The sequence below is a fragment of the Drosophila miranda genome, chromosome 2, assembly GCF_003369915.1.
Source record: "Drosophila miranda strain MSH22 chromosome 2, D.miranda_PacBio2.1, whole genome shotgun sequence".
NCBI lineage: Eukaryota > Metazoa > Arthropoda > Insecta > Diptera > Drosophilidae > Drosophila > Drosophila miranda.
This window is the reverse complement of record NC_046675.1, coordinates 2,547,513-2,558,257: the sequence shown is the minus strand read 5'-3', so window position 1 is coordinate 2,558,257 and position 10,745 is coordinate 2,547,513. Positions and strand designations below refer to the sequence as shown.

At 50.5% G+C, this 10,745-nt stretch overlaps 3 protein-coding genes across 6 annotated transcripts; 2 read left to right on the top strand and 1 right to left on the bottom strand.

The window, feature by feature from the left end:
- Positions 1–276: 276 nt before the first annotated feature.
- On the top strand, positions 277–808 carry LOC108154796 (metallothionein-2). The gene is made up of 2 exons (XM_017285187.2): positions 277–481; positions 555–808. The coding sequence occupies exons 1-2, from the start codon at positions 457–459 to the stop codon at positions 722–724; spliced, it is 195 nt and encodes a 64-aa protein (XP_017140676.1). The 5' UTR covers positions 277–456; the 3' UTR covers positions 725–808.
- Positions 809–946: 138 nt separating this feature from the next.
- LOC108154793 (atlastin) lies at positions 947–10,692 on the bottom strand. Of its 4 annotated transcripts, none has more exons than XM_017285184.2 (5): positions 9,319–9,445; positions 3,728–4,013; positions 2,458–3,671; positions 2,321–2,387; positions 947–2,264 (listed from the first exon to the last, which is right to left on the bottom strand). In XM_017285184.2, exons 2-5 carry the CDS (start codon positions 3,920–3,922, stop codon positions 2,112–2,114), a joined length of 1,629 nt encoding a protein of 542 aa, XP_017140673.1. In that variant the 5' UTR covers positions 3,923–4,013; positions 9,319–9,445; the 3' UTR covers positions 947–2,111. The 4 variants fall into 4 exon arrangements, 3 of the variants coding, with proteins under 3 accessions (XP_017140673.1, XP_033245939.1, XP_033245938.1); XM_033390048.1 differs by lacking the exon at positions 9,319–9,445 and adding an exon at positions 8,146–8,219; XM_033390047.1 differs by lacking the exon at positions 9,319–9,445 and adding an exon at positions 4,552–4,624.
- LOC108154790 (putative tyrosine-protein kinase Wsck) lies at positions 4,686–7,982 on the top strand. The gene is made up of 2 exons (XM_017285180.2): positions 4,686–6,495; positions 6,558–7,982. Exons 1-2 carry the CDS (start codon positions 5,383–5,385, stop codon positions 7,848–7,850), a joined length of 2,406 nt encoding a protein of 801 aa, XP_017140669.1. The 5' UTR covers positions 4,686–5,382; the 3' UTR covers positions 7,851–7,982.
- Positions 10,693–10,745: the final 53 nt, after the last annotated feature.

The window sequence follows — 10,745 nt, the reverse complement described above, 5'->3', positions numbered from 1 at the left end:
GGGGGTAGACAAGAGTGACTGTTCATAAGATTTGGTAGCTAAGACCCACCAAAGCGCCTACTGGCTGGCCGGTACAAATATGCATCAATATGTGGTCGAAGTGCAATGAGGCCTTGTATTGGTTGTAATTCCTTGGGGTGGCTCCCTTCCTCCCTCAACCTGTTGCTACGTCCAGACGTAGCACTCTGTTCTCTATTGCCACTCTGATCGAACGCATGCGCCACCAAATTCCTGGGAAACGTCACCCCAGTAGTCGGGAGACACTTACGTGTACGAACAGAATAAAAATAGTGTAGAAGTCAGTCATTTTTAGGCAGTTTTCGGTGTAGGAACAAAATAAAAATCACAGAAAAATAGTAAAATATTTCCTAAATTTACCAGAAAAAAAAAATAGTTTCTAAAATAATATTTTCGTGTAAGAAAACATTACTGCGTGTTGTTTCAACGAAAACAAAAATGCCTTGCGTTGGTTGTGAAAAGAGTAAGTTCGGTCGCATTTGTTGTGGTTTCTGGAACCTGGATATCTAATGCCATCTTTCCGTGCCTTTTCGCAGACTGCACATGCACTCTCGAGAAGTGCTGTGCCAACTGCAAGTGCCAGAAGCCGGGAACATGCGGCTGCAATCCAGCCAATGCCCCCGTTTCAGGTGGATGCTGCAAGAAGAAGGATGACTCAGCGGCCCCTGCCCAGGGCAAGTGCTGTGGCAACGGGGACAAGAAGTAGGAGGCAGTCGTTTCGTCCTTTACCCTCATAATACGCACAACATACTAATATAATATGTAATTAAACTAAAGCCCTATACCAGCATTGCGACTGTGTTTTACTATAGGAAGAGTGGGAAATACGCAGTGTTTTCAGTGCTTGGCAATATGGGGATTTCTGAGTGCTGCCACGAAAGTGGGAAAGAACCCTCTTCTCTTCAAACAGGAAACATCCACAGAGAAATTGCATTTGGTTTTCGTTTATTTTGTCGATGGCCATAACTGCTAGTGAGCTATCAGTTATCATATAGTACATACACATTTAATGTTTAATCGAAACAAAACCAGGAGTTAATTACTTTTAATTTTACTGCACAACATAAACTAGAGACCTTAACCAGCATTGCATCGCCTTTGTGACCAATTCTCAATGGGTGGCAATGGAATAATTAATTATTTGTTTTCTTCTTTATTAAAGAGGAGATACTAAGATTAATAACAAAACGGGTGGCAAAATGAGGCGCTAAGCAGCAAACCAGCCAACAACAAAGTGCACTTTTTGATACATACAATAATAGATTGCTTATGGAATTCTTTAACGAACGAATGACACAAGGATGGGGGAGTGGGAGGTGAGTCGGGAGGTTCGTCGGGGCGGAGCGGTGCGGAGGCAAGACCAAGATTAGAAAAAATTCAACAAAATTAAATTCGTTAGCGATTTGTTTATATTACAGCGTTAGATTTCGTATATCCGTTCGTTTATAGACGCATATCGTGTATGGTACGAGTATATATAAAAAACAATTTAAAATTTCACTTCCTCTCAACAGATACGAACCACTTACTAATGATGCACTTATGTACGCTTAACTATAAGTAATGTATAGACCAACTACACTTCAATTAATGCAATATAAAAACAGGTTCCTTTCAGGGGCAATTAATAACTAGACGTGTGTGTTTCTTTCATTCTACTTTATAAAGTATCGGTTTATACAACTCAGGGAGAGGACTCGGATTCGGTTTCGGATTCGGATTCGGATTCCTTCCTTTCATACAAAGACGTTGGAATCCGGCAAGGGACTTTCGCACCAATGGACAGACACTTAGTTGCGCTTCGGCTTTCGTTTCTTGCGACTGTTGTTGTTGCTGCTAGAGGCGACCGTTGGCGGGGCGGCCATGGCCGTTGGGGGAGACGGGGTGTTCGTGCTCGTGGACCTGCTGCTGCTGCCAAATCTGCGCCAAATGCTCTCGGTTAACTCAGCTCCACTTTTCCTGCTATTTTTTCTTGATTTGTATGCCACATTTTTGTTATTATTATTATTATTGTTGTTGTTTTTGTTGCTGTTGTTGCAGTTACTGCTGGTCGCCTGATGCTGCGCTTTGTGCTGCGATGCTTGGGCGTATTCTCATGAGCGCTTCACCTTGCCATTTGAGGCATTCACCGATGACTGGGTGCGATAGCCGGCAGCACCGCCTCCTCCCGTAGCCAGCTCAGTGGCATGCGTGGCGACATGATGGATGCCCGACTCCATGCATCCATGATAGATGGGTCGCATGAACTGCAAGTGAAATGGATTTCAGTCCCATTTAATTCGAGAATGAATTTATTACTCACCTTCTCCCACATGAGCGTGGCAAACTCATCCAATTTGCCACCGAAATCGCTCAACTCGCCGCTGTATCTGTAATGGATCGAGGAGAGACTCTCAGTTGGATGGGAAATCTCTTTTCGGGTTTTACGAATGCTTTTACCTGATGTACGCCCAGAGGGCAAGCGTTAGCAGGGCCACGCCCATCACCAGATTGCAGAAATTGGCAAATGTGTAGAGGCCGACGAGGCCAAAGATACCACTGAGGATGTACATGATGACGGCACAGGCAAAGTACACGGCCGGTGTCCTGGCCGCCTTGAAAATGTTCTTGCTCTCGTTGTGCGCTTTGTAGTTGACAAACACCTCCTCCAGATCATCGTCCAGCTGCACGCGGAACTTCTCGGTGAACTCCTCGCCGCCCATTTTGCGCTTGGTGGCAAACTGGAACAGGGCCTTGTCCTTGACCCGTACGTGCTCCGTCTCCAGGTGGGCAGTGCTTAAGTACGGCCGCGTGCCGCCGCATACCTCCTCCATGAGCTGCTGGTACAGCTCCTTGGCGGCGGCCACAGCAGTCAGATGATTAGCCTCGGCCGTGGCCACCAGCATGCTCTTTGGCTCCGGCAGCTCGTTGCCCTTATAGATGTTCATGTACGACTGGAAGTACTGGATGAGATCGCGGGCCCGCACCCGCTGACCGCTGATTTCCTTGTAGACCAGATTGTCCGGTGCCAGCAGCATGGGTACCAGGGTGCGTAGACTGTTCTTGAACTCGGGCGTGATGTCAGTGAGTCGGCCATCGAACTTTGGATTGGTGGCCACATTTAGGCCCGGATGTGGCATCAGGAAACAGGCCACCTCGGTGAAGCACGAGGAGATGTGGCGCCGCAGCGACTGTAGCTCCGGATGCTGCTTGTCGGACACCTCCAGCCGGCGTTTGAGTATCTTGTCTCCTCCCAATGCACCGTACTCCGCCTCGTAGGGGAAGCTCCAGTCGCGGACCAGGAACTGCAGGCGCTGGAATGGCTTCTTGCCGGTGTCGGCCAGCGCCAGGCGGCCGTACTCGGTGAACAGCTGCAGATGCTGCAGGTCGTCCTCCTGTATGTTCTGTGAGAGATTGTATATCTGCACCGACGACAGCATTGTGCTCAGCGCGAACACCGTGGCGCAGTCTCGCACTGTGCTCTGGCTGTCGAAGGCTCCCTGCGTGTCCAGCAGAATGATGGCGATCTTATCGCCATTGGTATAGTCGTGCAGGAATATGTCGGACCACATCAGGATGCCGGTGGTGTCGCGCTCTGAGCCGCCGCGCCACGAGAAGCCCGACAACGGCTCCGCCTCATCGCCCAGCCAGTCTGTCACATCGTGGCGTACATACTGCAATAAAAGGGCTACAGACAGGCATTCACGAGGGAATGGACTACCCGACCTACCTTTGAGTACATGTATCGCAGAAAGAAGTCCAGCAGAAAGCTCTTGCCCTTTCGGAAGGCGCCTGCCACAGACACCACGCACACGAAGCGATCCTTGACCTCCTCCCGCATCAGCACCTCGCTGAGCGCATCCTCGTTGAGCACAAATGTGTGCTCCTCGGATGCATTGATGACCTGCACTGCCGAGCCGCCCATTGCTATATCGTCGTATCTTTCCGGAGTGTGCGTTCTTGTGTAAAAATACTTCCTGATTCTGCTTCAAAAATTTGGGTTTTTGGGCTTTCAACTATAATAACAGACGGGAAACACAAATAAGCAATGATTTGGAAAAAAAACTGTAACCCATAATTGCGCAAGCTTCAGCGGTTCCCCCTCCGGCGGGGTCTGTTTCATTTTTGGCACCGCCGCGAGACACGGAGCAGCGGCCTGCAATTATGAGAGGCAGCCAAAAATAAACCCAACTATGTGCCCTGTCGCAGCCAGATGTAAGTGGAGGCTGTTCCCCGATCTCAGGGAAAGTTCAGTTGCAGTGCAGAAACACTTCTAAACTACTTCTGTATCTATTATTTTGAACTGGTGGCTCGGCGAGAGGTTAAATGCATACACTGCATTCTTCACACAACACACACCAAATCACACATTTACATTAATTTTATTTGCTGCGCCGCGCCGTTGATGACGTCGACAACTTTGTTTCGATACGCAGTTGCTTGTGGTTTGGAATGCGATTGGAAATAAAGAACAAAACAGACACGGAGCACGTACCACGCACCACTACCATATGTGGGGATCGGGATATTATGCCAGACACACGCGATTCTCACCTTAAAAAACAATATGTTTTCTTTAATTGAATTGAATTAGCATCGGAGACAACTACAAAGACAACTACAACTGTCAACCAAATCACAAAAACAACACGCAAGTCACGGCGCTTACTCAATGGGCAGTGAAATTGAGAGAGACGATCGGTGAGAGCAAGAGGTGGAAGAGAGAGTCCGGCGCTCTGACCGCATGGCACTCGTTGGGGCACAATTGGGGCAGCGCAGCTGTCGGTTGCAACCACGAAAAGCCCCAACGCAACTGTCTGTACAATTAACACATTGCCACTTAATTAAATTGGACATTGTGGATGGTATATGGCTCTTGGCCAGACTTTGGCGCGAAGCAGCATTTTCAAAAAATATTCAGCATTGCTGGCAATGCCATGTTTGGCCCAAGTTCGGCTCAGGCCAGGCTGTCAAACAGGTGTGCGACAAGCGCAGCTCTACATCAGCCTAAACCGTACGATCAAAAGACAAAAGCCACCGCACCAGTTGTCTCTGTCGCACACACCTGCCAGCCGCCCTTGCAGCGATGTAAACAACGAAATTGAAAAGTAACAGCAACAGTTGTGCCAGCGTCGACGCCGGCAGAGCCGATTAGTCAACTGGAAATGAAATGGTTGCTGAGAAACCACCAACAACAGAACGGCGGGAAGAAGAAGCTAGTTCTGAGCAGCGCTTGAAAAAATGTTGAGCGGCCAAAGGAAAACAAGAATAAGCGTTTAATTTGCCTAAATTGGGTCCGAAAAAGTGTTTAATTAGCTTCAATCAAGTAGGGTGCTCCTCGACTGCTGGAAAACCACCACGAGGGTCACTCGCCATTCAGACAGCATGCAGCTCAGACTCGGACTCATATTTGGATGCGGACGCGGACACCGCCCTGTTCCGATTGCCCAGCGGCTGGCCGCCTGCCTCGTGGCCATGCTCTGGCTATGGGCCGGAGCATCCTGTGTGCCAGAGCAGACGCCTGTGTACTACTACGTCGGCTGCTACACGGCCCGCACGGATCTGCTGCACGAATCGGTGTACGCCAAGACGCCGCAGACCTGCATCGAGATTTGCGAGCACCAGGGCCATCTTTATGCCGTGCTGGCGGCGGAGAAGTGCTTCTGTGCCAACGCCCTGGAGGCGCAGGATCAGCAGGACGAGCAGCTATGCAACACCCGGTGCCTGGCCAACAAGGCCCAGTACTGCGGAGGCGTCGGTGTCCACTCCTACTACTCCACCACGCTGACGAGACGGCCAGCGCCCCACCATTTGCGAGTGTCCAATCGCACCGAGAACAGCCTAACCGTCGCCTGGGATGCCTATGAGCCGCGCAAGCTGCTCCTGGCCGGAGCCCAGGCTGTGATGCCCACCCAGCAGATAGCCAGCTTCCTGATACGCGCCCAAGTGGTCAAGACCTACTCATCACTGCCCGCCTTCCCCCAGCCAGAGTTTATGGTGCAGAGCACAGAGTCGCAGTTCGAGCTGACGGACCTCCATCCGGCCACGCTCTACAACGTGACGGTGCGGGCCATCTGCATGGAGCAACAGCAGCCGGGACAGACGGAATGTGGACATGACAGCCTGGCGGCCAGCACTGAGGTGGGCTCCCCAAGTCCAGTCCCGCCGCAACCCAAGATTCTGACGCGCGCAGATCGAACCCTGACCGTGGAACTGGCCCCCGTCCGCAACGACAATGGGCCTGTGAGCAAGCTCCTCATCATCGTGGAGTACGTGGACGATGCCCTCAGCCAGCCATTCGATGAGCAGCTGCTGGGCAGCTGGCAGCAGGCACAGCAGGATGGAACGCCCTACTACATTGCGGCCGAGCTGGACTACGATAGGCCGGAGGACAATCGCACCCGCCAGTTTGTGGTGGGCGACGGCAAGCTCTATGGACGGTACCGTAATGCCCCGCTCGAGCAGCCCGCCGCCCATGTGCACGTGAGCCTGGGAGTGGTGAGTATTCCTCCACGGAGCTGCTACCTTCTTCGTTTCTAGCCTTCTTTTGTGATCTTTAGGTGAGCGAATTGGATGGCGTGACCAAAACTCTGTACACGCGAAGCACTCACGGACAGCACACCACTTCAATGGACGACTTCAGCTATGCCACCTTCGAGAAGGGTCAGTCGTCGGTGGTGGCCCTGGCCGTCACCTGCGTGGTCTTCGGCAGCTGTCTGCTGCTCAGCCTGATCGCTTACTTCTATCTGCGCTACAAAACCTGCAGCGGTCGGAGGATAGGAGGACGAAATGGCCACGAGATGACCCTGCAGACGCCGATCATTGAGCGCGAGAACAATGGCTACCTGGTGGAAGAGGAGCTGACCACCCCACCTTCGCTGGAGACCTTTAAGCAGCAGCTCCAGCAGCTGGTCGACGGATTCGATCGTCTGCCGCGCAATGCCCTTCGCCTGAATGTCAACGATGTGATTGGCGAGGGCCGCTTCGGAGAGATCATCTCGGGAAAGTTTGCTTCGAACGATACCGCCAAGGACTGCGCCCTACATATCCTGTCATTGGATGAACTGAATGGCATTGCCCAGGCCCAGCTACTGAGGGAGTTGCGGCAGCTTTCCCAGCTGGAGCGGCATCAGCATCTGCTCAACTTCTATGGCATATCGGCCAGTCCCGACTGGTTCTATCTGGTCTTCGAGCTGCAGCGCGTGAGTCTCAAGAGACGACTCCTCGAGAGTCGTCAGACGGCGCCGGCGTCACCGCGATTGACCTCCCTCTCCGAGCAGCTGGTTCTACAGTGGATCTATGAGATGGCCACTGCCATGTCGTACCTCGCCAGCTGCCGGGTCGTGCATCGCCAGCTCTGCTCGCACAGCGTCTACATCAACGCCGAGTCCAAGGTGAAACTCTGCGTCTTCGGACCGCTTCACTACATCCACAACAGCTGCGAGCAGCTGGACCAGAGCCGCTGGCTGGCCCCGGAGGTCCTGCGCCATCATCAGCACCATTCGATCAAGTCGGATGTGTGGGCCCTGGCCTGCGTCGCCTGGGAATGCTGCGCTCTGGGCGGCACGCCATATGCGAATATGGTGGCCAACAGTCAGCAGCTTTTGGACGCCATACGGGCGGCAGTGCGTCCGGCCCAGCCCGCCTACGTTTACGGGGATCTCTACCAGCTGCTGCTCAACTGCTGGCAGCTGGAGCCCAGCGAGCGCATTAGCTTCGAAGATGTGGCCTTCGGAGTGCGTCAACTAATGACCTCACCGCGTCATGCTCTCTGCTTCGATCGTGCAGCAGCCACAGCGGGTGCAGCACTAGATCCACTGCCCCTACATCTGCCGCATCTGGAGGCCAAATAGTAAATAGGCTTTAGTAGGCTTTAGCGAACAAAAACGAACGTAATCGATCGTATACCCCATAGGAGTCGTCTGATATTGTTGTATATATATTTATATATATCAAATATAAACGGAAATGTATGCTAAAGCTGATCGGAATCCGCGAATCCGACTACAAAACAATTAACCAAGTGTCTGGGACTTTTCCCAGTCGAAACAGAGTTCAATCGAAAGTGCTAGACGGGGAGCGAGAGCGAATCGAAGCGTGGAGTAAAAGCGTTAAGCAAAAGATCTGAAGATCTTGTAATCCATTTACCTAGAGACAACAGTGAACCCCCGAAGATGTTGCACAAACTGCACGGCACAAGGCAAAAGCAATAACTAAACCGAATCCAAAGCAAAATTGGCAAAGAGAGGGCAGGCAGGCCAGGCACCGAGCGCCGATCGCCGAGCAAGTGAGAGAGCGAGCGGGCGAGAAAACTTTGATCGCTGGCGAGCAGCAATTAATAATAGAAAATATACAACTAAGCAAGAATCGGTGCATATGTACATCGGTTTACCTTTGTATCAAAATTGACGATTAATCAGGTTTAAAGGTCTTGCACCAACGGGGGGGCTCTGCTTCTGCACGAAAATTGCTTTGTTTAATTAAACCAACACAAAATTATCTGAAGAGCGACAAGAGCAACCTCTCAAATTTTGGCACGATCTCAATATCCTAAGAATTAGTCATAAAGATCGCAAATATTTGCCCACGTTCGTCTAGTGTATATCTGATTCTTTGAGACACATTGTCGGCCATAATGTCCAAATGGCAGTCAGTGGCTCGGCCTGCTTATCGCCCGGATCTTTTGTGGCAGCTGATAAGCCATCCCCATCGATAGCCACTAAATTGTCTTGTCGACGTGTTATACGATGGAGCACATGCTCCATGGTACCCTGCCTGGATGACTGAGTGTTTTGGAGTGCCCCATGTGAAATGAAGCGCAGCAGAAATCAGCATTGAGCGGGGAATGACTTTTGGACAGACGCAACGCTCCACCTGGCACAGCGCACAAGTCAAGGTGAATGACGTTCCTTACCCAAACGGGGAGCACTACAGTGCCGTACCCCCAATACATACAAATGTACCCATAGACAATAATTATTAATAAATCAAGCTGCGAGCCCTGAAATGATGATGCTAGCCAGCGGTCGGACAACGTAATCCCCCCAAGCAAAAGTGTTGGTAAGGAACGCAACGCGATGACGATGGCGGGTGCCAAATGATCCAACTTTTTGGATGTTTTGCATAGCGAGTAAATTGTTATTGTTTTTATTACATATATACACACACAAATGCACACACACACAAGCGAATTATCTCTCTGGAGCGCAGGTCAAAACTGGTTGCTGACACACGGACACGCACACCGCTCCAACTCTGGCCCCAACTGCGCACATTTCATGAGTTATATTTTCGCCCAGTCAATGGGTGTACTTTACTCACTTTATTTAGCAAATTTCCATTAAATATCTGAATACCTGGAGCCTGTTTTTTAACACTTTTTTTGGTAGCAGAAAAAATACCTATTTTGTTTGTGTTTTGCTGGTAGTGTGGCCGTAGGTGAGAACAAAATAAATCCGCGATGCCAAGCAAGGCTGCCAGACAGCTGTGATACCAAACCAGGCTGCCAGACAGCTACATTACACCGACCATGGCGCCAACAAACTTTCTCGATCCCAATATAGATAACGAATTGTTTATTCCTTCTGAGAGCATTTTTCATGCTATATTTCCCGGGAAAAGCGGCCTGGGACCCCGACCACTGCCATGGCCTTCTTCCTTGGGTCCCACGCTGTTCTCTCTGGCTTCCGCTGCTACCGTCTTACCTCAAAAGATGGGGTCCTCTGTTTTGGTCAATGCCAGAATCAGAAGACGCTGCTCCGCAGACAGTTTATGGGGAACGAAAACCTTCACTGTGTCAATACGTTTGCCCACTCCATTCCTGCGTATACCCTTACTTTTTATAACCACCATCTCGACGTCTGACAGTATGTCCGCATGGGTTCCGCATGACTGAGTGAACACCTTTCCTGTGCCATGGCAGCGGTGGCATGGCTCCTTCTCGACATCGCGATCTGACAACAACGGGGACGTGCCCCCGCACTTTTCACACTTCCTTAAGTACCACAGTTCGAAGAGTTTATTGCAGCCAAGGGTGGCCTCTTCTACATGTGGGATGGGAGATCATTATGAAGTCAAGGACAAAAGGATACAACAACATCTCACCTTCGTTGGCGGATATCTTCGATTGAAGTTGTTTAGTTTCATGCCACTTCTGCCGTAATTTCTTCGGAGGCCTCGACCAGGTCTTTTCAATCGCCACGTTTTTGCGATGGTCATATTCCAGTTTTTTGTTTGCATTAGTAAGAATATGATAAGAGTTGGAGATCTCCTGGAATTGGTTGAGAGCCCTCTTAGATCGCGTTGCATCTGGATAGTAGCGCTTGGCCAGTACCAGGTAGGCGTCTCGGATTTCTTCGATGGTTGCGTACTTGCTGACGCCCAGGACCTTGTAACAGAAGTTCTTTGGCCGCAGTCCGCTGTTCTCCATCTCAACTATTTGCTTGGTTGCTGCTTCAGCCTTGCGCTCGGCCTCCTTCTTGCGATCGGGATAGTAGAAGGGTTTCGGCCTTTTAAACTGATATCTAGCGTAGAGGCGATCCACCCCCACCAGGGGGCAGCATTTTCTACCTTTTTCTTGTCCTCCAAGGAGAGCACGGGCATTAACAAGAACCAAGCGGAACATTATCCGTAATATTCTGATGGAAAATACAAAATTTAAGAATTTTACGTTACTTTTTTTTAAAGATCTCCTGGTCCTTGAGTCGTTATGAACCTCGACAAGAAAGTAACCGATATATGTATAATAA

What these genes read in the sequence shown, in the direction of transcription:
- LOC108154796 (XM_017285187.2), top strand. Translation starts at nt 457, where the DNA reads ATGCCTTGCGTTGGTTGTGAAAAGA. An exon ending in TTGCGTTGGTTGTGAAAAGA is followed by an intron (nt 482 to 554) that starts GTAAGTTCGGTC and finishes GCCTTTTCGCAG; the next exon opens with ACTGCACATGCACTCTCGAG.
- LOC108154793 (XM_017285184.2), bottom strand. Translation starts at nt 3,922, where the DNA reads ATGGGCGGCTCGGCAGTGCAGGTCATCAATGCATCCGAGGAGCACACA. An exon ending in GCCCTCTGGGCGTACATCAG is followed by an intron (nt 2,388 to 2,457) that starts GTAAAAGCATTC and finishes GATCCATTACAG; the next exon opens with ATACAGCGGCGAGTTGAGCG. An exon ending in CCACGCTCATGTGGGAGAAG is followed by an intron (nt 2,265 to 2,320) that starts GTGAGTAATAAA and finishes TTTCACTTGCAG; the next exon opens with TTCATGCGACCCATCTATCA.
- LOC108154790 (XM_017285180.2), top strand. Translation starts at nt 5,383, where the DNA reads ATGCAGCTCAGACTCGGACTCATATTTGGATGCGGACGCGGACACCGC. An exon ending in TGCACGTGAGCCTGGGAGTG is followed by an intron (nt 6,496 to 6,557) that starts GTGAGTATTCCT and finishes TGTGATCTTTAG; the next exon opens with GTGAGCGAATTGGATGGCGT.